General features: G+C 38.8%; 1 protein-coding gene across 2 annotated transcripts in view; it reads left to right on the top strand.

Annotated features, from left to right (window-relative positions):
• Positions 1–23,470, top strand: part of LOC118561801 (follistatin-related protein 5-like) — a 120,509-nt gene extending 97,039 nt beyond the window's left edge. Inside the window, exon 4 of one of the 2 annotated variants that reach the window (XM_036134031.1) lies at positions 23,082–23,470. In XM_036134031.1, coding sequence (XP_035989924.1) covers positions 23,082–23,395 — 314 coding nt within the window. In that variant the 3' untranslated portion in view covers positions 23,396–23,470. The remainder of the gene's footprint in view (positions 1–23,081) is intronic. The other variant, XM_036134032.1, reaches the window with a different exon arrangement.
• The last annotated feature ends 559 nt before the right edge of the window (positions 23,471–24,029 follow it).

The following is a 24,029-nucleotide window of genomic DNA, read 5'->3' as shown; positions in this document are numbered from 1 at the left end:
GTTGCTTTAATCCTATAAATTTCCCCGTCGTGGGATAAAAAAAGGATTAGCTAATGTTATCTTATCTTAAATAACACTTTTTAATATATGTACTGGGTTCTTTCAAGGTCTTAATTACATGTTATGTGTGGGCTCCAGTAACATCCATCCATCCATCCATCCATCCACTGATCTACCTGGATGTTCCCTGGAGGACTGAAACGCCTCAGTCAGAGACATCAGTCTGTGGGTCTGTCAGGGCAGTGAGAGAAGTTTCGTCTCCTCTCTCCGTTTCTGGGGCTCGACGTTTTCATGTTTTTTCACGTGCTTAGATAAATTTGTTGTGTTTCCACTTAAATGAACCGGCTTTTTACAAAACATACAGCTTGATTTCATTTACGGTATTAAAATAAAGCCGAACGGTGCTACTTCCTCTGTTCATGTTTTTTCGCTGCTGCGTTCTCTCTCAGCTGTTTGTGTATTAAGTTTGTGTGAGAGCTGAGTGCGCGGGCCAGGCTGAGCCTGCGTGCTGATTGGCTGGCGCCGCTGAGCCATGTACGAGAGGGGAGGGGGAGAGTGCTGCCGTGACAGCGCGCTGCAGTCAGCGCGCGTGCTGACTGACACTGACTGAAAGCATGATGTGAGCAACATGCGTTAATGCGCGATAAAATAAATATCGCCGTTAATAGTCTAATGAATTAACGCGAAATTAACGCGTTAACTTGCCCAGCCCTAATATATATATATATATATATATATATATATATATATATATATATATATATATATATATATATATATATATATATATATATATAATAGAATTTTTTTTCTTTTTAACTTTGACTAGTCTAGTCATTTTGGGTTCAAGGTCAATGTAACCTTATTTGTACCCGAGGGTAATTTGGTTGGAGGTAGAAAGAATGGGCTGCTCACAGACCACACTGACAACATTGACAGAAGATAATGACATGGCAGTAACAACAACAGCAAGTGCTCCAGGCATAGAGATACAGATTAAAAAGTACACAATAGTACTATCAAAATGTCGTAGATAAAATACAGAAAAAAACCACCATATCATAAAGTACAAAAAAGCTGGCTCAATAAATAATTAAGTAAATAGATTAGGAAGGTTGTGCCTAATTTAAAACGATTAGTGTGTAGTCTACAAATAGCTTAAGTGTTGTTCAGGGTCATTATAGCCCAAAAACAAAAACTACCTCTTGGAAATGTACTTCGAATTCCTGAATAGGAGTTCTGAATTGACTCTTTACATGACCCTTTAGCCTTAGTGTCATTAGACAATAATGGCTAGGCACCACAGAATGTCTTTTCTGTCTAGTATCCGATACGTTGCCACATAGACTGCAAAAAGGAACCAAAAGTAAGCAAATTTTATCTTGAAATGAGTGCATTTGTCCTTGATTAGAGCAGGTAAGTAAGATTATCTGCCTGTGGAATGAGTATTTTGACCCCTAAAATAAGATAATTGGTTATACTGCACTTGAAATAAGATGGGGATGAGTTGTTCTATTTTAATTGCAAAAATCTTATTCCATTGGGAGATCATTTATACTTGCCTGCTCAGATCAAGGACAAATACACTAATTTAATGAAAATGTTACTTACTTTTAGTTCCGTTTTTGCAGTATAGGGTTATGGACTAGCCCAAAAAGTAGTCTTTTTATTAGTGAAAACCACCAACTCATCAGAGCAACGCAAGACGTTTAAAGCTTAAAGCACAAACCTTTATGTCTAGGTCTCTTGATTACAGGCTACAGTCACTTCACCAGATGAAGTCAAACTATGATAGCAGCTGGATAGGATTCTGCAAGACACTTGACTTTGAGTAATGGCATTTTATGGTCTCAGGATTTTGCAACACCCCTGGTAATAAGTAATGTATCCTTTTATTGACATGTATATATTAAAACAAATTGAGAATACCTTGTCTGGAGGACATCATTGAAATGGCATCTTCCTTTAGATGTTGCTGACGTTGTCTGATTGTTTGCGACAGAAGTAGCACTGCCACAGTCTACGCAAGCAGCCGGGTTGGTTCCTGAAGAAATCTGTCTGTAAAAAAAACTACGTCCTAGTTGATCCTAGAGCATAGGTTTCATAGCAGATCAACCTATTTGTTACCAGGATGGAAGGATGTTAGCTGCCAGCACAGCTAGTCCATGTAGCTGGTTTCAGAGGCTTTGCCATTCGTAAACAAAAGCACAAAGGCAGCAAATAAGCCATCCTGTTATCCGCAGGGTGCAAATTAGAAGGAAAACGTGGTGCAGTTGTTCCTTGTAGGTCTCCCAGTAGGCCAGCTATAAAGGGCAGAACAGAACAGCAGCATCTGAAATACTTCCCTCTTATTATCAAATCATCCACACCAGTTGCATGTGGTAGGCTGCCAATGCTCAACATTGTAGCGTTGAGTGATCCCTTTCAAATCTGTTTGATTGAAGAGTATCAATGCTTATGATAAAACTGTTCTAAGTGTACAGTCCGGTATCATATATTGGCGGATCTAAAAAAAAAGGCTATTAAAGGCACTAAATGATGCTTTTTGATGGATGAGATGCAATGCTCTTGATATGCATTCCCCTTTAATCGTACCCATCAATCGGTTCTGCTGCCCTGCCTCCATCTCCATGCACATCACATTCGTTGCTTTCTCGTGCCATCAGGTCATTCAGCTGTGCTAGCTTCCTGTCTAACAAACTTTTGTGTCAGTTTTTTCAGAACTATTTTGTTTCTCTCAATTTTTTCCACATAATGCTAGTAAATTTCAAAATTAACAATCTGTCATCGCCAAAGCATAATACTGTAATGTTCTCTTTAAACATAATTAAAGAGAACACAGCCTCTCTCTTTTTGATGGCAATTTTGTTCTTGGCAGAGATATTAAACCCTTCCAAATGGACATAAAGCCGTTATTTCACAAAGCTGTTAGCGTGAACACAGAATGGGGCACACAAGCAAAGCCCACCCAACACAGGAGGCACCTCTGCACCTCAGTTCTGCAGGCCTCTGCCCTGCAGGGGTTATTAGTCATCTCTGTTGTAGGAGCAAGGCCATCGTGTCTTGTTGGTCTCCGTTTTCCCAGAGTCCCGCAGCGAGGGAGGCGCTGCTGTGGTGTCAGCAGAAATGGAGTATATATTGTAGAGAGGTGTATAAATACAGAGATAAATGGTGAAAGGAGAAAGCAAAATGAGCCTGAAGATGGATCAATGGGATTAAGATGTTGATAATAAAGAGGAAGGGAGCAGTAAGCTGTAACAATGAGTTTTCCCAGCTATGAAAATGCTGCATTTTTCATTAAAGACGCAGCTGTTTTACATACTGGAGCAAGAATTTAGCTTTATTTTGATCATGTTGCACATGTGCATTAGTAGACAAACAGAAGGATGAAAATTTAATTTGGTGCTTGAAGTTTTAGATTGTTTCTGAGTACCGAGCACAAGAGAGATGTTCCATCTTTTTAAACACTTTCTATTTCTACACCACGGTCCCATGAGATGTAAGGGGGTTTATGTTAGTGATGTTAGCCTCAGCCTACGTTTGAAAAAAACAATTGAGATCTTATTTAATCCTTTGCTACACTGGTAAAAGTATGCTAATATGAGGGAGGCAGCATGAGAGGACTGTTTCTCAAGACCTTTATTACCATAGCGTTAGTTTGTAGGTGTGGAAATGGGAGTGCAGCTTTGAATTATGCAGCAAATAAAGACAACCTGAATCTCCTCTGAGTCTCAGGGATCAATAAAAAGGACTGTTGTTAAAGTTGTTTGTGAACTTTTCAACTACAAACACATAAATGCATAAATGTTGTGCTTGGACAGTACTCCTTCCTTTACATATTCCTTCCTTTATTTAAAGAAATAGGTAAAGGGGGTGACTGTTGGGGTTACTACAAGCTTAAAGAGTAAACTAGTTTCTGGTCCATATCACTCAGCCCTAGTCTAGAGAATACCAAGAGGAATCAAGGACCATTAAGTTGAGTTTGTGTTGAACATCTACATCAAAAGCCCATTATGTGATTGTAGTTTCAGCTGGCTTCTATACAAATCTTGCATTTAGAATAATGTATTCCTACACATATGAGCTATTAACTAATATCCTAAAGGGTTGTTGACTATTAAAAGTGTTTTAAAAGCTTAAAGCCATGGTCGGCGATTTTTCTGGAAGTTTCACCAAGTCCCTTTTTGATTAACTGTGTATGCAAAAGACCGTTTTACCGCTCTTCAGGGCGTTGCGTGAAAATAATCTCCCAAATCCACTCTGGTCTTTCTACTGAAGCCTTCCTCTTCTTCTCATAGACATGAATGTGATTTGCTTCTTGCGACTCTCAACCATGTTCAAAGTATATGGTGAGAGCAGCGGCGGTACAATGAACAGCTAACACTGATGCTAACCGCTAAGCTAACCAGATACATAAACACTAGAAGTGTGCATGCACAGCCGGCAAGAGGAAACTAACGAGGAATGTGCAAAAAAAAAAAATTAAAACCTTCTATGACTCTGTGGTGGCCTCAGCTCTCCTCTACGCTGTCGTCTACTGGGCCCCTGGCAGCGCTAGAGGGACAGGAATAGACTGAATAGGCTGGTGAGAAGGGCCACTTCTGTCCTGGGCTGCACTCTGGACTCGGTGGAGGAAGTGGCCGAGAGGAGGGTGTTGTCCAAGCTCACATCCATCATGGTCAACACCTTTCACCCCCTGCACCAGACTGTAGAGGAGCTGAGCAGCTCCTTTAGTGACAGACTTAGACATCCGGTTTGGAAAAATGAGTGCTAGCGCAGGTCATTCATCCCTGCTGCTATCAGAATTTACAATGCTGCACTATAACTGTAATAACTGTGAAATAACTAATGTGCAATTACTATTTTATACCCTGTGCAATAACCTGTGCAATAATCCTGTTAAATAAGTGACTTCAGCTGTTATCGTTATCTCACTACCTCACTGTTGTTCTTTACCTGGCACCACTTTAATGTGGATGCACTGTATATACCTCATGCACCTTTTCCTCCTTTTGGCACCTTCTTTTGATTATTGAGCTGATGTGCCATGTGAAATTCTCCACTGTGAGATCATTAAAGTCTATCTTATCTTATCATGCACACTGGTGTTACGTGGGCACATCAGAATGATTGGCATGTTGGACTACTAATAGATATGGTGATACCCCAGGAACTTGAGGGACAGAAGAGGGTGAGAGCAGGAACAAAACTAACAAATCCCTGTGCTTCGGTGCAAAGGTCATTTCAAAAAAGTAAAAAAAAAAACCTGGACTTTTTTCCAAAGTTTGAATATGTTTCGCTTCCTATCCAGAAAGCTTTCTCAATTCAAAATGTCTGGAGTAGTGTGGAGTTCTAAGCTTTATAATACTGCCCAAGAAAGGCCTTGTAATGGCTTAGATAACATGCAAATTAACCCGAAACAGGTCCACCCCCTTAGTAACGGGGAGTCGTTAAGGTCATTGTTGGCCTGCAAATTAATCTGAAACAGGTCCACGCCTTTGGAATGGGGAGTCGTTAGGATCGTTATTGGCCTGGCTTACAAGAGCGATGTTTTGATCACCCGTATGGAGGTGAGGATTGAGGTGATAATTGGAAGGAATCAACTCTATTGTTGTGTTGTAAGTTTTTGAGAGTTGGAACCTAAGTCCTCCTCCTCTGTTTAAGGTTGTTTTTTCTCTCTTAATGTAAATGGCTTCCTTTGTTAAGAGAGAAAAACAACCTTAAACAGAGGAGGACTTAAGTTCCAACTCTCAAAAACGTACAATCTTCACCAGCACTTCACTGCAAAGGGCAGTGATTGGTTAGAGTTTTTGCAGGCCTGCAGCTCCCATAGAGAGAGATTTTTTTAAACTTTCATTTTCTGAATACATAATGTATTGAGTTTGAACAGTATTATCAACTATAGCTTTAAGACCTTCTTAACACGTTGCCTGATAAATTTGTATGTGTTTTGGCCTTTGATCCACATGAAAACTCAGCTTTACATCACCAAAAACCTTTATTTCAGAAAACTCTGGCCAAAGAGGAATTTCAGAAATCACAGTTTTTATATTTGTGTGTGTACATGGTAAAATTGAGTTTTAGGGTCCAGCGCATCGCAGTTGGCGCCACAAAATGTGCCGCTGACGTCACGTTGGCAACCATTGCTATACACTTTGCCATGTAGTGGAGGAAAAATGAATGCTATAAGATAAGTGCTGATTGTTACGTTGGTGTTGTGATTCAGTGTTTACAATACATGTCTAATCAATGGTAAACTGGACAATGCTACTGCTACGAAATTGACGGCATCTCCGTTTATTTCTGACATTACCCAAACAACAATACAGCATTTCCTGTCTTCACCTCGGTATAGAGACTACAAAGTAAAAGCATACATGGAACATAAAAATTACAGTTGGTTCAGACGCTTTTTGCTGGTTTGTTTTTACAAGCCCAACTGCTCCAATACATTAAGGTGCAAAGGAGAAAGAGTGCTTGGAGTTCAGCTGTTTTACAACAACTCTCTCCCAGTACAGACACACAATGCTGTTCAACATCACCTTTATTTTGAAGCATTCTGACTGACTGACTGACTGACTGACATAAGTTTTAGCTTTGTGGTACACTGCCCTGTATGCTTTTGGTATGTTTGAAACAACACTCAGTGGCATATTTGTGCAGGTTCTGTGGATTAAATATTTTCTTAAAACAATCCTGTGTGCACAATATTATTTTTAAAAACAATGTGGGGGAGATATTTGATTTTATAAAGACCCAGCTATGTGTGTGCAAGGCATCAGAGTTTTCTGGGAATAGTATTGCTGAAATTCCTTTTGCTGTGTCTAAGGTTTTGCCCTGAAGCAGGGTAAGTAAAATAGCCGCAAAAAAAAAAAAAAACATACAAAAACGATGATTATGCATAGGCACAGAAAATACAAAAACTTTTATACTAGCAGACCTCAGTTTTACCTTCCGAACTTAACTAACATTATATAACATATTGGAACACTATTCAGATGCTGTTTAAAGTGCTTTATCCAAGCGTATTAATGCAATGTTTAGTGGAAGGAAAATGTGGCAAAAAAAGGTAAACATCAAATATAACTGCAGGCTTGAAAGGATTTTGAAGCAAAGTCCAAAAAAGAATTTAGAATCACCTGTGTAATTGTGTGTTAAGTCAATTTTTTGCAGTCAAAACACCCCTTAGAGGGGGCGCTAGAGGGCCAACAATAAGAAGGGTTGTATTCAGCTCCCTTTCCCTGAATTAATATGAATATTTCATACTCCTTTCTTACAATCTTTGATGGTGAAATTAGTTTTTGCAGAAACCTCAAAGAATGTTCAAGCCTAAGAAAGTGATCCAGATTGTGTAACCATCAGGTTGCTGGTTCAAACAACCCTCTTTGTCATTGTGTCCGTGGGTAAGACACCTGACCAGAATTGCCTGCTGACGATGGTCAGAGAGCTCAGTGGTGCTAATGTTTTGCCTGATCAGGAATTGCTTTTTATATAATATTTCTACTCATGTTGGTGAAGTCAATAGTTTCTATCCCTACAGGGTTTAATTCTAACTGGAATTATAATAGATTTGAAGGTTCAATTTCCCAAGTTTTACAAACTGTTATATCAAGAACAAATTTTTTGCCCTTTCTCAGCTTTTCTAACTACTTAATTATAGAGGTTGCCCCGAGGCTGCATCAGAAAGTCATTATTTTACAAGATGAAGCCCTGCCATTCTACCTAATCATTCTTAGTCCTCTGAGGTGGGCAACCCACTGAGTGAGAAACAGATACCTGTCAGGCTTTAACTAAAATGACCATGTGACTGACAACCACCAAGTGTGAATTCCTGAACATTTTGGTTGTGTTGTTAAAGCCTAGCGTTCCCAGATTGTGTCACCGTCTTTTTCCCAATACATCCAATGCAATTTAACTTTGCCTTTTGTTCTACTGCTCTTTTTTTATCGCCCACAGGCAAGAGCAGCCCATGTTTCATTGAAGAAAGAACATGCTTTGTTGTAATTTTGTGTTTTCTGAATTATATTTTCTATTCATAACATTCACAATTATGGTTGGACTTCTAAAAGCATGTGTTCAAAATGTTTTTGTTCATTCTTTTTAACATTTGCAGTCTATAAACCACCAGTTGTGACTCTAAAGTCATAAAAGTTGGTTAAATTCTCATTAAAATTATTCATAACTCATGAACAGCCTCGGTTTTTGCTGTAGTAAATTTTTCAGTTTATAGTTAAAAGGCTTATAGTGTCAAAATATCAGCTCACCAACAAAGAATGGAAATGAGATATTGGTTAGCCCCATCAACCCAAAGATTGCATAAAGAGGTTTTTTTTTTATTATATTTGAAGATTTTTGAAGTAAGGTTGTATCGAAAGGCATAAGTAGTTAATCCCTCACCCACAGTAAATTACTAAGGGGTGCCTGGAGGTAGAAACTAACAGCTAGTCTGAGAAGACCAAAGCAGACTTCTAATGTCTTAAAATGACTCCAGTTGCAAAAACATAACTGCAATTAGTGCCAACGCTGATATAAAAACCTTTAAAATTGTGGTCTTCCTGTGTGGAACATGTAAAAAATACAGAACACAATGAAGTGTTTATAATAAGATTAACTATTTAATAGCAACGTGTATATTCAAAAATATAGCTTTAATTGAAACCACTGATATTTCTGTTGTTTTACACTGTTTGTATAATGATTGACTTAATTTATGATAATATAGATGACAGTAACGTCAGCAAATGCATAACCTGCAAATAACTTTTACCTGAAGCTCATATTCAAAAACTGTCCCTTTAAAGTCCATGAAAATGTTTATAATTTAAGCCGTGGTAGACAATCATAAAATTGTTTCTGCTCTAAATGCGGCCTAGGTGACGCATGTTTCCTTTTAATGCCAGTTGATGTATATTTCGCTCATCGCAAGGATTGGCAGCACTTTGCTTCCATCTCGCAGTCAGAGCTGTGCCTAGTAATGTCTATAGTTGCATCCTATTAACATACATTTGTATCTGAGGTTCTCAAATTAGCAATGTGTTTAATTTAGCATCTGAGTTACTGAATGCTCTACCATAAACTTCACTAAGCCCCCAACTATCTATGTAGATGATTGCATGGAAGCACTGGGTAACGGTAGGGCAAGTAACAGCTGTCTCGCTGTCTAAGGTTGCTGTCATGGTAGCAGGTGGAGACACATGATGAAGACAGACCAGATGAACCTTCCAGATGAGCTCTGACATTATGTCTTGAAGCATAGACTAAGTATGATTGCTATACGGAGGAGCGGATGACCTTTCCCTCTGTGCCTGCATCATAACTGTTCTGCTCAGAAGGCGTTCTCACTTATGTTCCTACATCAAAGTAACTGCAAGTCTACTACCTGCATCTAAGCCTAATGAATTACATCTTTTACTTTTATTACCAAAGAAGTAACTGCAGTACATGTGTCCCAAGAGGTGGCAAGACCTCATAAACAGCAGCTGAGGCCAGCTGGTCTTTACATTTGATTACCTCCTTCATTTGCATTCTCCTCAATCAATAATCTGGGGATGGCGAGACAAGCATCAAGACAGAGAGAAAAGTGGAGTCAGCATATCTTAATATGGGATCTGACAAGTACAGTTAATCAGCAAAGACTACTTTCTGTATTCTGTCTGTTAGCAGCTTCTGTCCATAGCTTAAATGACCCTCAAAAATGTAATTGCCACCCTTTTGTCACAGTTGTTTAAAATAAATTTGATAATACTAAAACATTTCAGCATTTATTTATTTAATTCTTTGTCATATCAGGAAAGATGCCTTTAATGGCATGTCTCCAACAGAAAAGGATAAAATATTTTCTCACTGACATTTTTTTAATATTTAGTTTTTGCTATTTTGTGCGGTCATGTGCTTAGAATAGATCATCTGTGTATGTGGAGGGGGGGGGGGGTTGGTGTCTGGTCAGCTGTTTAAAGATTTGACATTTTGCACAGTAATTAAATTTGTATCAGTGTCGTTAACCTTTCATGGTGCACCATAAAGCTAAGACTGACCTTGTTAATTTTAAACAAATAAAAAAAAAATTCTGTTTGTATGTTTACTGGTAAAAAATATATATATTTTTTAAATGCTCAAGTCATATTGCGTACATACCCTGCATTTCAGTGGCATATGAAGATGTGTGACTTCTGGGAATTCTTTTCTATGCAACTGATACTACAACCTATGCAAGCAAATCAGAGTAGGGCCAAGGCTCCTGAGGTGCAAGGTGGGCTGTTCTGCTGAGGCAATACCTACAGATCTTTTAATATTCATGTGACTCTCAGATTAGCCCATGAGCACTGCACAGGGAGCTTCATATGATTAGTTTTTATTCCTAAACAGCTGCATCTAAGCCTTGTGTCACTAAGTGCAATGTTAAGCGTCGTTGATCTGACATTTCTAATGCTACAGCTAAAACAGAAAGCAGCGTGGTGTGTATGCCTGTGTGTTTTAATGTCTGTCTGTCTGTGTGTCAGTGAACTGTGGCAATATCAGGCAGTTCAGTAGTGCTCTATTTCAAGGTCACATATGTCACAGGGTGTCTCTTTTATATAATATCCAGAAGAAATTAAGATTCCAAAGGTGCCAGTTTGGATAGCACCATTTGTTTTTGCAATTGCAAAAAAGCCAAAATTGTGGTTATTCTGCCAGAATGACCAGCTTTCTCCAAGATTGTTCCCATCCTGCAGGCAAGTTCAAAAATCGCAGCTGACCTGAGTGCTGGCAGCGGACATATCCCTCACATAGTTCAGGCAGCCTTGACATGGGCCCAAACAGCTGCCAATGTTTTTGCAATTTCTCGATACTCTAGGTAACCGCCAGCTCCAAAAAGCTGAAATCTTGTTATCATAAATCCAATTTTGAAGACAGTATCAAGTGTAATGTTTGTTGCTGAGGGGAATGTATTGTGGGACTTCTTTTCAAGAGTTGGGCTTTGTCTCTTATTTCCTGTGAAAATATTTTTTAGGGAAAAAAAGTGACAGTTACTGACCTACTTTTAAAGTGTGATAAAATGGGTGTGGCTCTGCTCATAATGGTACTGGTATGGGTGGGTTTAAGGCGATAAAGCCTTTGCATGCCAAGACAATTTTGACAATTTCTTGCTCTGGCTTTTTATGAACAATTTGGGATATCTACTTTCTGTTCACTGCACTCCAGTGCACAAGTAAGGTCCACAAACACAAGGTTTGGTGTGGAATGGAGTACAGATTGTGGGCCAGGCCTCCTTGTCCAACATCAATGTCTGACTTCACAGTTGTTTCTCGAAGAATTGTCAAAAAAAACTCACTGCCAAACCTCAAAAGCTGTCTCATGAGAGTTGAAGCTGTTAAACCTCTAAATGGAGGGCCAACATCATATTACAACCTCTGGTTAAAGAATATAATTAAGAAAATACTTTGGACAAAGGTCTACGTGAGAGGCAGATATATATGGATAGATGCATACTTAAGAAAAATAATAGAACACAGTTTTGTTCTATTATATTTACATCGTTATTACATCTATTATTAAATTGTTGATTCGTTTCAAAATGCTAGACGATACTTCCAGATATAGGCTTTGTTACATTGTCATGGTGAGAACATTGACCTATAGTCCACAGTGTGGAAACTCTTAACAGAGTAAATGTAACCAATTCCCTAACTTAAAATGGCAAAATGCTAAAATTTTAATCTGTGACTTCACAATTGAGTATATCCTTTGTAAGGTATGCTTTTGGTATGCATTGATTAGCTAAAATTGAACTGTGTTTAACAACACTCATAATGAAATGGTGCGAGAATAATGCCTCAAAGCCCTCCAATGTCAAAGATGTATTTACTGAGCTTGTTTTGTAGCCCTTGACTCCACTTCTTCCCTCTTTTTATTTGTTCTTGGAGATTGGTAATTACATGGAAATTATACAAATGCTAACCCTTGAAGAGATCTTGGAGTATTTCGAGTGACAATTAAAACGAGCACTTGCTGCAAACTCTAAAGAAGCTAAATTCTGCACACTAAATGAAAAACACTTTATTTGTATCAAGTAAAACACTGACCTCATCTGCAGTTCAGTCTGAAACTGCTGTGATCCATCCTTTTGTAGTGTTTAACATGTCCTGGTTATTACATCACCAAACTGCTCCTACAACTCTGAGTGAATGTCACTGTAACACAGACAATTAAAACAGCAGTTGGACTTGTGCAGGCTGCCTGATGTGATCTTGGTTGCATTAAAATGATCTATTGTCTTGTTAAAGTTCACTGACTTCTGATCATGACTTGCATTTGCAAAGAAAGTTAGATTTTGCTCTTCTAAGGAGAAAATGTTAAAGTGATGTACACTTGCTTTCCAAATCTGAATGGCCCCCTGAATACTTTTCAAAGCTATAATTTTTTTTTTTTTGAGATTATGAGAACTGAAAACCTGTTGCAAACAAGTTTTACCTCTTTTCATTAGTTGTTCCTGTTAAAATGTAATATTCAATTCCACCAACTCGTATGGAAATAAACGAGCACATAGAGAGGAGCACGCCGTGAAACTGGCTGACAGATTACATCTCTTGTAGTGATTTTACTTTTATGGAAAATTGTTGGCGTTTTCTTCTGGGTAGCAGCCACTTTAATGTAATCTTGTATTATTGGATTTGATACAAGTATGCACTGATCTAACTAGTTGGTTAGTAATAAGTGTTTACGTATATTTTTTCTACTAATCAGTGACAGTAGTGTGAGCTGTTTGGAGGAGTTTCACAATAGTCTGACCAGTCTGATCCAGTCATCATCGCTGCATAAATTAAATGTTATAATTGTTTTGTCTGAATTACCCACTGCTCCACTTTTATTTACATACTGGCATCAGTCTAAAAGCCGTAATTTTGGGCTTTTATTGATTTATCTGGACTGGTCCTTTCCTGGGCTACAGTGAACATATAACTATAATGCATTTTGAAAACAAGAATTTGTTGCATAAGTTTGAATTTAATGTAGAATTTCTGTAGTCTTGACAGGGAAAGAAAGGTACATACAGTCTTAAATATGTACATATAGAGACTTACATATTTTAATAGTGATACTGAAGACTCTTTAGCTTGACAAGATCAAGAACCAAGGTTTAATGACTTCCATTAGTGATCATGATTGACTGGAGCTAATAGTTTCTCTTTGGCAGAAAAAACGGGTCTTAACACCACCTGCTGGACTGCCCACAGTGACACTAGTTTCAGATGGACTGAGATTAAAAGATGCATCTTCCACAATGAACAATACCTATTCCTTTCAGAAAATGATTTTATGGTTAGATTGGACAAAGATTCAGCTTTGCTGCCAGTAATGCAATTACATGTAGCAAAGGGAAGGGCTAGTGGGGAAAGACTACCTTGAGATTCTTCAATTGTAACTTTAATTCAAGATAGATGGTTGTAATTTGGGCACAATGGCATATTCTAGCAGGATTATCAAAATACACAATCAAACTGGTTTTGGACTTAATAAACAAAGCAAAGATTAAGATGTAGAATTAGCCTCCCCAAAGTCCCCTCCTCTGCCTCATTGATTATATATGGAATGTGTTTAAAAGTCATGGCCTGGAAACCAAACAATTTAAATGAATGCTACCAATTTTACTTAAAGAACTGATCAAGTATGCCAGGAAGCCTGTTGATGGTTACAGAAAAGCATGTGGTCATGGTGCTAAGAAACATTAAACTAAATGCTCATGGATATGCACTAATACAGTTTATTTGGACATGTGTGTAAGAATCATTTTTAAAATTCAATTAAATGCAGTTAAAAATACTTTATTAATCCCAAAGGGAAATTTAAATGCTGGTGTAACTCATGTTACTGGGGTTTCTTCAACGAGTTGTTATAGATGGCGATGGCTGCAAACAGGAAGGATCTCTTTTACCGGTCTGTCTTACAGCTGAGATAGGGAAGCCTCTGACTGAAGATACTGTTGTTGTACAACATTCTGATCAGTAGGTAGGTTAGGGTTGTCCATAATGTTCTTAATTTTATGAAGAATGCTTTTTTGTACAACCATCTTCAGAGGTTCTAGAAGAGTCCCCAGAACATACCAGGTCTTCTTTATAAGCTTGTTGAGCTTCTCTAAGTTAGTTGCTCTGATGCTGATTCCCCAACAGATGATGGCAGAGAAGCTCACCCTCTCCACAACAGACTTATAGAAGATCTGCAGCATTTTGCTGCAAACCCTCAAGGACCTAAGCTTTCCTACGGAAGTACAGTCTAATATGTCCCTATGTGTAGACAGCTTCACAGTTGTGTTCCCAGTCCAGTTTGTTGTCTAGTTGAACACCGAGGTATTTGTACTTCTCTGCCACCTCCTTCTCCCTGTATGGTAATCAGGTTGGTCCTATTCCTTTGTTTTATCCACATTCAGGATGAGATGATTGTTTCCACACAATGCTACAGAGCAGTCCATCCGCTTCCTGTGCTCAGCTCCCTGTACATCTTTTCACCCAATGACTGCAGTCATCTGAGTATTTCTGCAGATGACAGGAGTCTAGGGCCTACCAGTAGGTTAAGTAGGCACCCCAGTGCATCCCGGTCTGTTACCTCAAAACAACCCTTAAGGGCTTCCTAGGCTTCCTGTCACCATTTTCACATAGTTCTCTTTAATACAGGTTGCTGTTGAAAAAGAGGCTTATGTTCCGAGCAGAAAAAACAGATTGTGATGTGATTTACCTAGAGGAGACCTTGCCTTAAAGATGTATGAGTTTTTGACATTTGTATAAAAGAAATCCAAGATTTTGTGTTCTCTAGTAGAGCAGGTGACAAACTGTTGAAAAGTTGGAAGTGTAGCAGAGAGTGAGACATGAATAAAATCACCAGATATTGTTAGAAAAGCATTTGGATTTCGTGTCTGTAGCTTATCCACAACTGAGCTGATGACATTTACATGCAGTGTCAGCAATAGCTGATGGAGGAATGTAGACTATTGACTTAATAACACTGATGAACCCTCTGGGTAAACAATAAGGACAAAACCTCACTGCTAACACTGCAATATCCAGGCTGCAGGGACGAAACTTCACAGCGACATTGTCCTGGGTGCTGTTGTTCACCACCACCACCAATCCACCACCTTTGCTCTTTCCACTCTTCTTTAAATCTCTGTCTGCCCGTATGGTCAGGAAGCTTGATAGAGAGACGCTGGAGTCAGGTATATGATCCTGCAGCCATATTTCACTGAAACACATTATACAGCATTCCCAGTATTCTAGCTGGGTCTTTAAGGCTTGGAGTTCTTCAACTTTTTTCCCAAAGATCTCACTTTGCCCATAATAATCCATGGAAGAAATGGCTAATATTTCTTCCTCCTCTCTCTCTCCTTCTTGCTCCCTCATCCTCGACACCTCCTGTTCAGCTCATCTGAGATTTGGGGACGTAGCTCAAGTATTATTTCAGCTTTTAAGATGTTAACTAGCTGCTCCAGGTTGTATAAAACCAACTGGTTGCTATGGTTACATGTCATAACAAATGCCCCAACAAAAATCCTTCAAGCAGCGAAGCATCCAACACCGGTAGAGGAAAAACATCCAAAAAAATTGATCCACAAAAAAGGAGGAATTAAAGTTTCTTTAAAGATTTAGCAAAATAAAAACAGAGCTACTCCAACATGCAGTCACTTTGAGCAGCACACCATTCCAACTAAAACAAATCAATTGAATGATTGAAGATGAAGCCAAAGCTGAACTGAGTGTACGTAAACTTGTGACTGTAAGTGCAAAAAGCTATAAACACACATTGCATACTGCCTAGAAATTTGTATTCTAGCTTCTGCCCTTATTTACAGACACAAATAACATTATTTGGTACAATGCAGCAAAAATAAGTTTGTCCTTATCTGTGTGTGTACGTGTGTGTACACCCCAGCATATCTCACCTAGCACCAAGGGATGCAGGTGTCCATTGATATTCAAGCGCAGTGTGCATGTCAGGAGCGCTTTGTCCAACGGTGCAGCACAGGAAAGACAGTGTTTGACAGTGTGTCTCAATATTTAATTATCTACAGCTGCTACAGAGCAAATGGAATAATCTGCTGGATCTGCAGACATCCTGGGCTCTCCTCCGGTGAAGAAACGCATATGGAGCATTCGTATGCCCTTCATATGTTCCCTGTAAAGTGTGTACAATGAAAACATCACTGCTTTTGTTAAATCCAGCACATTCAATAAATAATGCAGTCCACCTGGGAGAAACAGAAAAACATTGTAAATTTCACATAGTGAGATACGGAAAGGTTTGTATTTTCTGGATTTTCTTAGCTTGGTGTGATTATTAAAATGGTGGCGATTCAGGCAGAGTCCCCCATCAGCAGGGTAAACATACTTCCACTCTAGTTAGTAACATGCTCAGGGGTATTATTTTGTCCCTCTGAAGGAACATGTATCAGAAAGTTCAAGCAACCCCTCTGAGGCAAAAAAAAGGATTTAGTACAAAAAAGTGTTTTTGGCGATTGTCTTTAAATGGTAAATGGAGATTCTAGCCTGAGGTATTTTATGCCGTAGCTTACTTAAATGGATGTACAAAGGACCTGAATGGGCTTTATGATTTCTGGTAAACGTTTTCTGTTAAATATTCAGCCAGAATTGTTTAAGAGGGCTGTTGATGGCAACAAACATCATGTGGTCAATGTGGAACCTGCTGAACAAAACATTAGTGGGGCTGTATCTGTATATATTTGACCTTTTAATGGTGTTCAGGTATTGACCTGTTCTCGGCCTCCCCTGGTTCTTTTATCTGATAGTGCGGTGTTTGCATTGTGGACTTCTGTAGTAATAAAAAGACTCTTCAAACCGTAACTATATTTTACCATATTTAATCTAAAAGGCAGAGGAATGGTTTACAGACACATCAGCGCTGATGGGCTCCTGATCAAACATGACGCAACGGCAATGAATGTGGCAAGAGCCCCGACTGATCATTTGTTAAGCATTATAAAGAAGTCTAGGTACACGCCCATGCAAGGGCTGTACGCTTCCTGACATGTCGTCAGTAAAATAATATGTCACCACTTGGGTGCTATCTGACGACCTTGTGTCCCAGCCTTGTGTCCCAGACTGTCTAGGTGTGCATGCTGCTCCCAGGACCGACGTTCCACTTCTACATTCTACTCATACGCCACATTTCTAACAATGGATAACCCTTACTATATGTTGATTAAAGAATCCATAATTCTGCTCAAAACTTTGCTATAACAGTTTTTAATATTACATAGTTTTATATTGAATTATATTTTTCTCCATCTTCTAATAAATTAATAAAACTTAAAAATCTAAAATTGAGGCCCGTGATGATTGCATGTAAACTCATCAGAACTTATCTTAACAATTATCCTAAAAGCAAGACTGGAATTATGTTCTAGTCGAAAATGTGTATATTTCGTCTGAAACAACAAAGAAAATGGACATGATCAGTGTACTAAAGAAGACAAAAGACTGAGCACTGGGGGAGAATTAAAATGAACAAATAAGAGTGACAGAAGGCATGGATTGAAACTGGTTGGTCAGCCTGGCATTGTCCTGGCACCAGTGAAAGCCTGATCCATTGAAAGCATTGTGCCAGCAGCTTAGACAGGGAGGATTATCAGACACCACTTTCAGCCTCTTAAGCAAGCCTCAACTGCAAACAGCATGGTCCAAGACAATAAGAAACAAAAGATGTTAGAGAGGAGATGAACGCAGGCATAGCGAGTTAGCTAAATGTCAGAAAGCTTTGGTATTGTAAATGCAGCTTTTATGCACTTTTGCTACTGTTGTTTTTGAGTGGCTGCTGTTCATGTTCTTTTCTACGAACAAAATGGAAAGGTCAAGGGGGAATGATGAAGACGCTGAGCGGGAAGGAGGAAGACGAGGCGAACACCGGCGGGTTCCTGCCGCTGGACGGTTGTTGCTAAGCGTTTAATCTCTCATGCTTGGAGAATACAAACGATCTTGTAATCGTCCCTGACCTTGACATGAACAGCGAGGTGGCGAGGGAGCTCGGCTGTTTTGCATTTCCCACAGATGCCTTGCCGAGACACGCAGAACAATTAGCCAACTGGATAAAAAGGAATTGAGCCTGTCTTAGGCATAGCATCCGTCTTGCCTCACTTGTGTTCCCATCAGGCTAGTAACCTGGCAAACCCCCAAACCTCAGCTGCCTTTGATTTCTAATACTTAATTATGATAAAGATGTGGTCAGAGCTGCCATGTTGGGTCAGGCTGGACATTCCTGTGGGCTTTGTCGGCCTGCAATTATTGATTTTACTTTTAAATTACTATTCCAACAGTTATGCATAGTGTTATACTGTAGAGAGATAGTCATATATAATGAGAAATGTATTCAGGTAACATTCCTAGATGATTAATGCAGGTTTTCTGGATTGATCAGTTTGTCTGAACAGTCAACTAATAATTTGACTTGTCTGTAATGGACAATAAATGAAAACAGAGCAGACGGAGCCTTAAAGTAGAAATCAAAACGTTTCTGGCACTACTTCACCGACTCCTAATGTGCATGGAGAGGGTCATCCATCTGGTGAAGACTCCAGCAACGCTGAAACTACTGGGACATTGCTTTAGTTCCTGACTTTATTTGGCCTTCATTCGGGTCATGACCCGGGTGAAGGCCACAAGCCACGGCACCTTTTAAAAAGTATTCACACCCCTGAACTTTTATAATGTTACAGCATTGACAGTATTTCGTAGCCATTTCATGGGTTAAATTGAAAGTGAAATGGAATCAATACAATACTTTTTTTCATTTTTACAGTTGAAATTTGAAAAGGTTTGCCATGTTAAGCCTGCCTGGGTCAATACACACAGAACCGACCTTTGCCGCAAGTCTTCAATGTTGTGTCTAGCAGTTTTGCACATCTAGAGAGGGAAAATGGTCCTATTTGTTTTGCAGAATAGCTAAAACTCAGTCAGATTGGAGAGTGTCTGTAAGCAACATTTTAAACATGATGCTACAGATTGGTTTTGAGATCAGGACTTTGACTAGGCCATTGTAACACATGAATATGATTCAATTTAAACCATTCCATTGTACCTTTGGCTTTTTGAAGGGCTTTCTATTATTAGTGAGTCAAGTGAGAACATAAAGTAAATGCAATAAGACTTCAACTTTTTGAAGTATTATTTAATTATTGTGCATGAAAAGTCATTTAAATATGGACACATGCAGCAGCAAGTGACTTCTCTGCCTAAGGCATAGTACAGATGTTACTTATACGCAGCACTGCACCATTTGGCAAGTTTCCCATTATTGAGCATAATGATTGTGTGTTTCTCCTAACACACATACGTCTTGTAAACATGTGGAAGTTGATCATTCTCCGGATCTGCTTGCAGATTGGCCAAGTGTTTGCACAAAGCAGTTTTGGTAAACTAGAATTGAATTAGCCACTCAAACCACCCCTTAAACTGAAGAGAATTACTAAGAACACTTAAAGCAAAAGGCAGATAATTGATGCAAAGTCCAAATTCAACAAAAGGCTGCATGTTGAGGGCATTCCACTGGATGGTGAACCTCTGACCCTGTCTCAAGTCTTGGATCCTCTGAAAGATTTTCGTCCAGGATTGTTTTGTATCTAGCTCCATCCATCTTCCTATCAACTATGACATGCTTCATTGCCCGAACCTAAATAAAGCTGCCCAGCAGTATGCTACTGCAGCTGCCAGATTTTACCATAAGGATGGTATTAAGGGCAATGTGGAGTGTTTACCGCTGCACATCGCCCTGTTTACCACAACGCATGTTCACCACCACACAGGGCGTTTTGCACACATGCGCAAAAACTTTGATTTTGGCAAACCTTTTTCTATTTATGGTAAGACATCCTTTACTTTATTTACCGTTTTCTTAATTCCACTTATAGAAAGGCCATTTCTGTGGAGGGCATTACTTATAGTAGTCTTGTGGACAGATTTGCTGACCTCTGCAGCTCTTCGAGTGTTACCTTGAGCCTCTTGGCTGCTTTTCTGGGTAATTCTCTACTTGTCAGTTTAGGTAGGTGGCTAAATTTTAGACTTATTTAAATAAATTGAAAACTATGTATCCTTTTCATTTTTCCGGCACAGTTATGCACTACATTTTTAATGTGACATGACATCTTTTCATATAAAATAAAACAAATACATTGAAATGCACTGTATTGTGATAAGATTTAAAAGGTTTAAGGGGAAGGAGTATTTTGCCAGATGCTGTATTCTTGCCTGCCTTCAGTCACCTCAAAGACTGAAGGAGAGGTAGGGGCGTAAAATGTGTGTGCTGCCATTGACCTCTGTGCACCAACCCTGAAATCGCCTTCATGCAATTACTATACTTTTGTCCTCCAATGGCAGCACATTATCTCTGTTATTTAATATGCTGAGAGTAGAGATATGATTATACTTAAGGCAAATTCAATTTCTGTTTTCAGCAGTTTGAATATAAGGGCACAGCTTGAGCTTTTTCATGTTTAGCCAATATGCTTTTTGCCATTATTTCACAGAGGGATAATAGAGCTAGCTCGTTCCCAGCATCTTAACCGACTCATTCTCAAAACAGGATGAGCACAGCGCCCACAAAGCCCCTCTGGGAGGTATGTTTATTCCTCTGAAACAGTTGAGCACTGCTTCTAGTGTCTCCAACAACAATAAAATGTTACAGGCAGTGATATCAGAGTTACTTGCACACATTAGCTTTTTTAAATCTAAAACTGTAGTTGTATTTACACCATTTTCTAAAGCAGATGGTTTTTGTGTGTGCCGTTTGCTTGACACTAACAAAGTTTATGTCTTGCGATTTGTTTGCTGAAATTGCTGCAGCCGGTGGTTTTATCCATCTCCTTTATGTTTGCTCTGGTTTCTAAAACAGCTAAGTTTGTTAACATCAAAGGTAAAAAGAGTGACAGAGAGAAGTGCTTGAAATATTAAAAGGAAATACAGAAATAAAACTAAATGGGGTCAGTTTTAGAGTAGATTGCTTTGACTTCACTGCTTGAGTTTAATGTTTCATCTCAAAATAGCACATTTCAAAGGATTAGACCCTTATTACATGCCTCTAGAGGGCAGTATTTTTAGCCATGGCTTGATATTTAAGTTTTTTATTCCAAATTGGAGAGTATTTTAATATTTATCAATACTAATTGTGACACCAAAACAGAGAAAAAATATGTCTAGTATTAGAAAAGCACAAATGATTAACAATAATGAGATCGCACAATCACTCTTTGAAAAGGTTATGGACAAACTGGAAAGAATCTCACCCCAAACGTCAAAGTTTGCTAAAGTTAATAAAGTATTTTTCAGATTTGCTAGTTAAGCACTATAAATATTTACCAAACAAATATATTATATATGATTTTTTCAGACTCAGGCCTGAACCTCCACAAACATCTAAACACAATTACAAAGTCGGCCTTCTATCACCTGAAGAACATTTGCAGGATGTCTGAGCAGGATCTGGAAAAACGAATCCATGCGTTTATCTTTAGTCGAACTGATTACTGCAACAGTGTTTTCACAGGTCTGCCTAAGAAGTGGATCAGACAGCTGCAGCTGATCCAGAACGCTGCTGCCTGTGTCCTCACTAAGACTAAGAAAGTAGAGCACATCACCCCAGTTCTAAAGTCCTTACACTGGCTCCCTGTATCTCAGAGAATAGACTTTAAAATACTTCTATTAGTCTATAAATCACTGAATGGCTTAGCACCTAAATAAATCGCAGACTTGTTATCAGTGTATCAACCATCCAGACCAGTTAGGTCGTCTGGCTCCAGCCTGCTCTGCATACCTAGAACCAGAACCAAAGACGGAGAAGCAGCATCTAATTCCTATCCTTCTCTGGCACAAACTTCCAGAGGACTATAAAGTGCTGAAAGCCTGAGTTCCTTTAAATCAAGATTAAAAACACATTTGTTTAGGACTGCCTTCGACTGTTCTAATCATTAGTCCAACTGTTTTTTTTTAATCAATCATATTTGCTTTTAGTTTCCATTTTCCTACATTTTATTTTGTTTACATTTTATTCCAACTTGCTCTTATTCAGTTTTTATTTTCCTATGCTTTAATCATGTAAAGCACCTTGCGTTCTCCTTGTACTGAAGTGTGCTATACAAATAAATTTGCCTTGCCTTCTAATATTAAATATATAACAAATATTTTGAGTATAGTAACAATATAATATAGTAATGTCATCATTTTCAAAGTAACTGAATTTAGAGTTTTCAATAGCTTGATTAAAAATGACTTTCTCTGTGTGGATTCAGATTGTATGAGTTTTACTTTTTGAATAAACTTTCTGGAGATATTCCAACTCATTGAGATGGACCTGCAGTGAGCTGCGTTGGGAGAGTAGGACGAGGTGATGAAGGCACTGAGCAGCAGATGCTTGCGTGTGAGCTCTAGTTATGAAAATTATCATTACTGTTTTACTTTTGTTCTTGTTTAACTGACCAGATATATGTGGTTGTTGAAGTTGGAAAAACGAAGCGAAATTGTGATATTTGCTTACATTTTGAGCTCACCAACAGTAGATGTTCATGTATGAATATCCTTGTTGTGCTTGACTGTGTAAACGACTGCAGAGAGCGTTAATAAGGACACCTAACAGTTGGTAAGCAATGATTTAAAAAAAAAAAGTATTTTCTTGTTAACGCACTGTTCCACTGCAGTAAGCTTTGGAGGCGTATGGCTTTAGTCTGTGGCTCTTCTGTTTTCCAAGGTACAAATCCCCCTACAGCACTGGAACTTTACATACTTCCGTCTTTTACTGATAAGGAAAATACACTGAACTTGTAACCAAGGTGGTTTGGATTCTTGTTAATTTTCTACACATAAGTGCCACAGGTCAATATATATTCAGGCAATGTTTAATGAGCTATACAAGACTACAGCAAAGCATTCCTGGCCTGTATTTCCTGCTAAAAATGTATGGATAAACCCATTTTTGAGCTTTCAAAAGTGTGTGTTTTACATGAGTTGCCACCATTCAACACATTCTCAGTTTATATATAGGTCATTACATTTTTCTGCTGACTGATAACTTCTCAGCTTGTAGCCACAATGTCCTGTACTCTTTTCTTCCAGATCATTCTGACGCAGAAGAAGACCCGTGTCGCAGGACCTACTGCGGACGAGGCCGGCAGTGTGTGCTGATGGCAGAAACCGGCCGTGCGGAGTGCGTTTGCCAGGAAAAATGCCGGCCCTCGTTTGTGCCCGTGTGCGGCTCGGACGGCAGGTTTTATGAGAACCACTGCGAGGTTTACCGCACCGCCTGCCTGGAGAGGAGACGGATCTACGTGGTACACAGCAAAGACTGCTTCTTCAAAGGTCAGTCTTTCCGTTGTTCCACTGGCACAGCTGAGGGCTGCTGCACAAGAGAGACAAAATTGTTGAATTGATAGTTGAAGGTATTAGAAACGGAAGACTTGGTCTGGGTATAATTTTGTTATTAGAAATATTAAATGAAAAGTTTATTTTAGATTGCAAACACTGCACACGGTTGTGAAAAAATAGAAAGGTTCCCCTTAAACTTTGATGTCAAACAGCATGTTGCTCTGACCATACCAGCATACCCACCAATTAATCAAGTCATTTTTGGGTGTGGAGTTTTTTGTTTCTACGTTCTCCTTTATGTATTACGCTATTAGTTGTTGTTGTTTTTTTAGGTTTCAAATTCAGTGTTACAGAACATTTGACTCTGTAACACAATGACTCATATTTGATCTTGTCCATCAATGGTTTTAACTCTGATTTAAATATTGAAATTGGATAAATTATCCTTGTCATTTTATAAGTACAAACGTAAAAATAAATGTAACATGTTCTCCTATTTCAATATTGTTTGTCAAGTCCGTGTAGCCTAAACCTTTTAAAATCATCTGGTCTTGAATAAAAGTTAAAAAAGGAAAGTTAAAGCTATAGTTATTTTTAAGAGCTTGGTTCCATGTCAGCACAACTTAGAAAAAACACAGATGCGTACATACAGAGCTGGCAGCACTTTTTGTCATGTCACATTAAGGAGGGAAGCGTTCC

The sequence above is a fragment of the Fundulus heteroclitus genome, unplaced genomic scaffold (genome assembly GCF_011125445.2).
Source record: "Fundulus heteroclitus isolate FHET01 unplaced genomic scaffold, MU-UCD_Fhet_4.1 scaffold_72, whole genome shotgun sequence".
In the NCBI taxonomy this organism is placed as follows: Eukaryota; Metazoa; Chordata; class Actinopteri; order Cyprinodontiformes; family Fundulidae; genus Fundulus; species Fundulus heteroclitus.
This window is presented reverse-complemented; position numbering and strand designations above follow the sequence as displayed.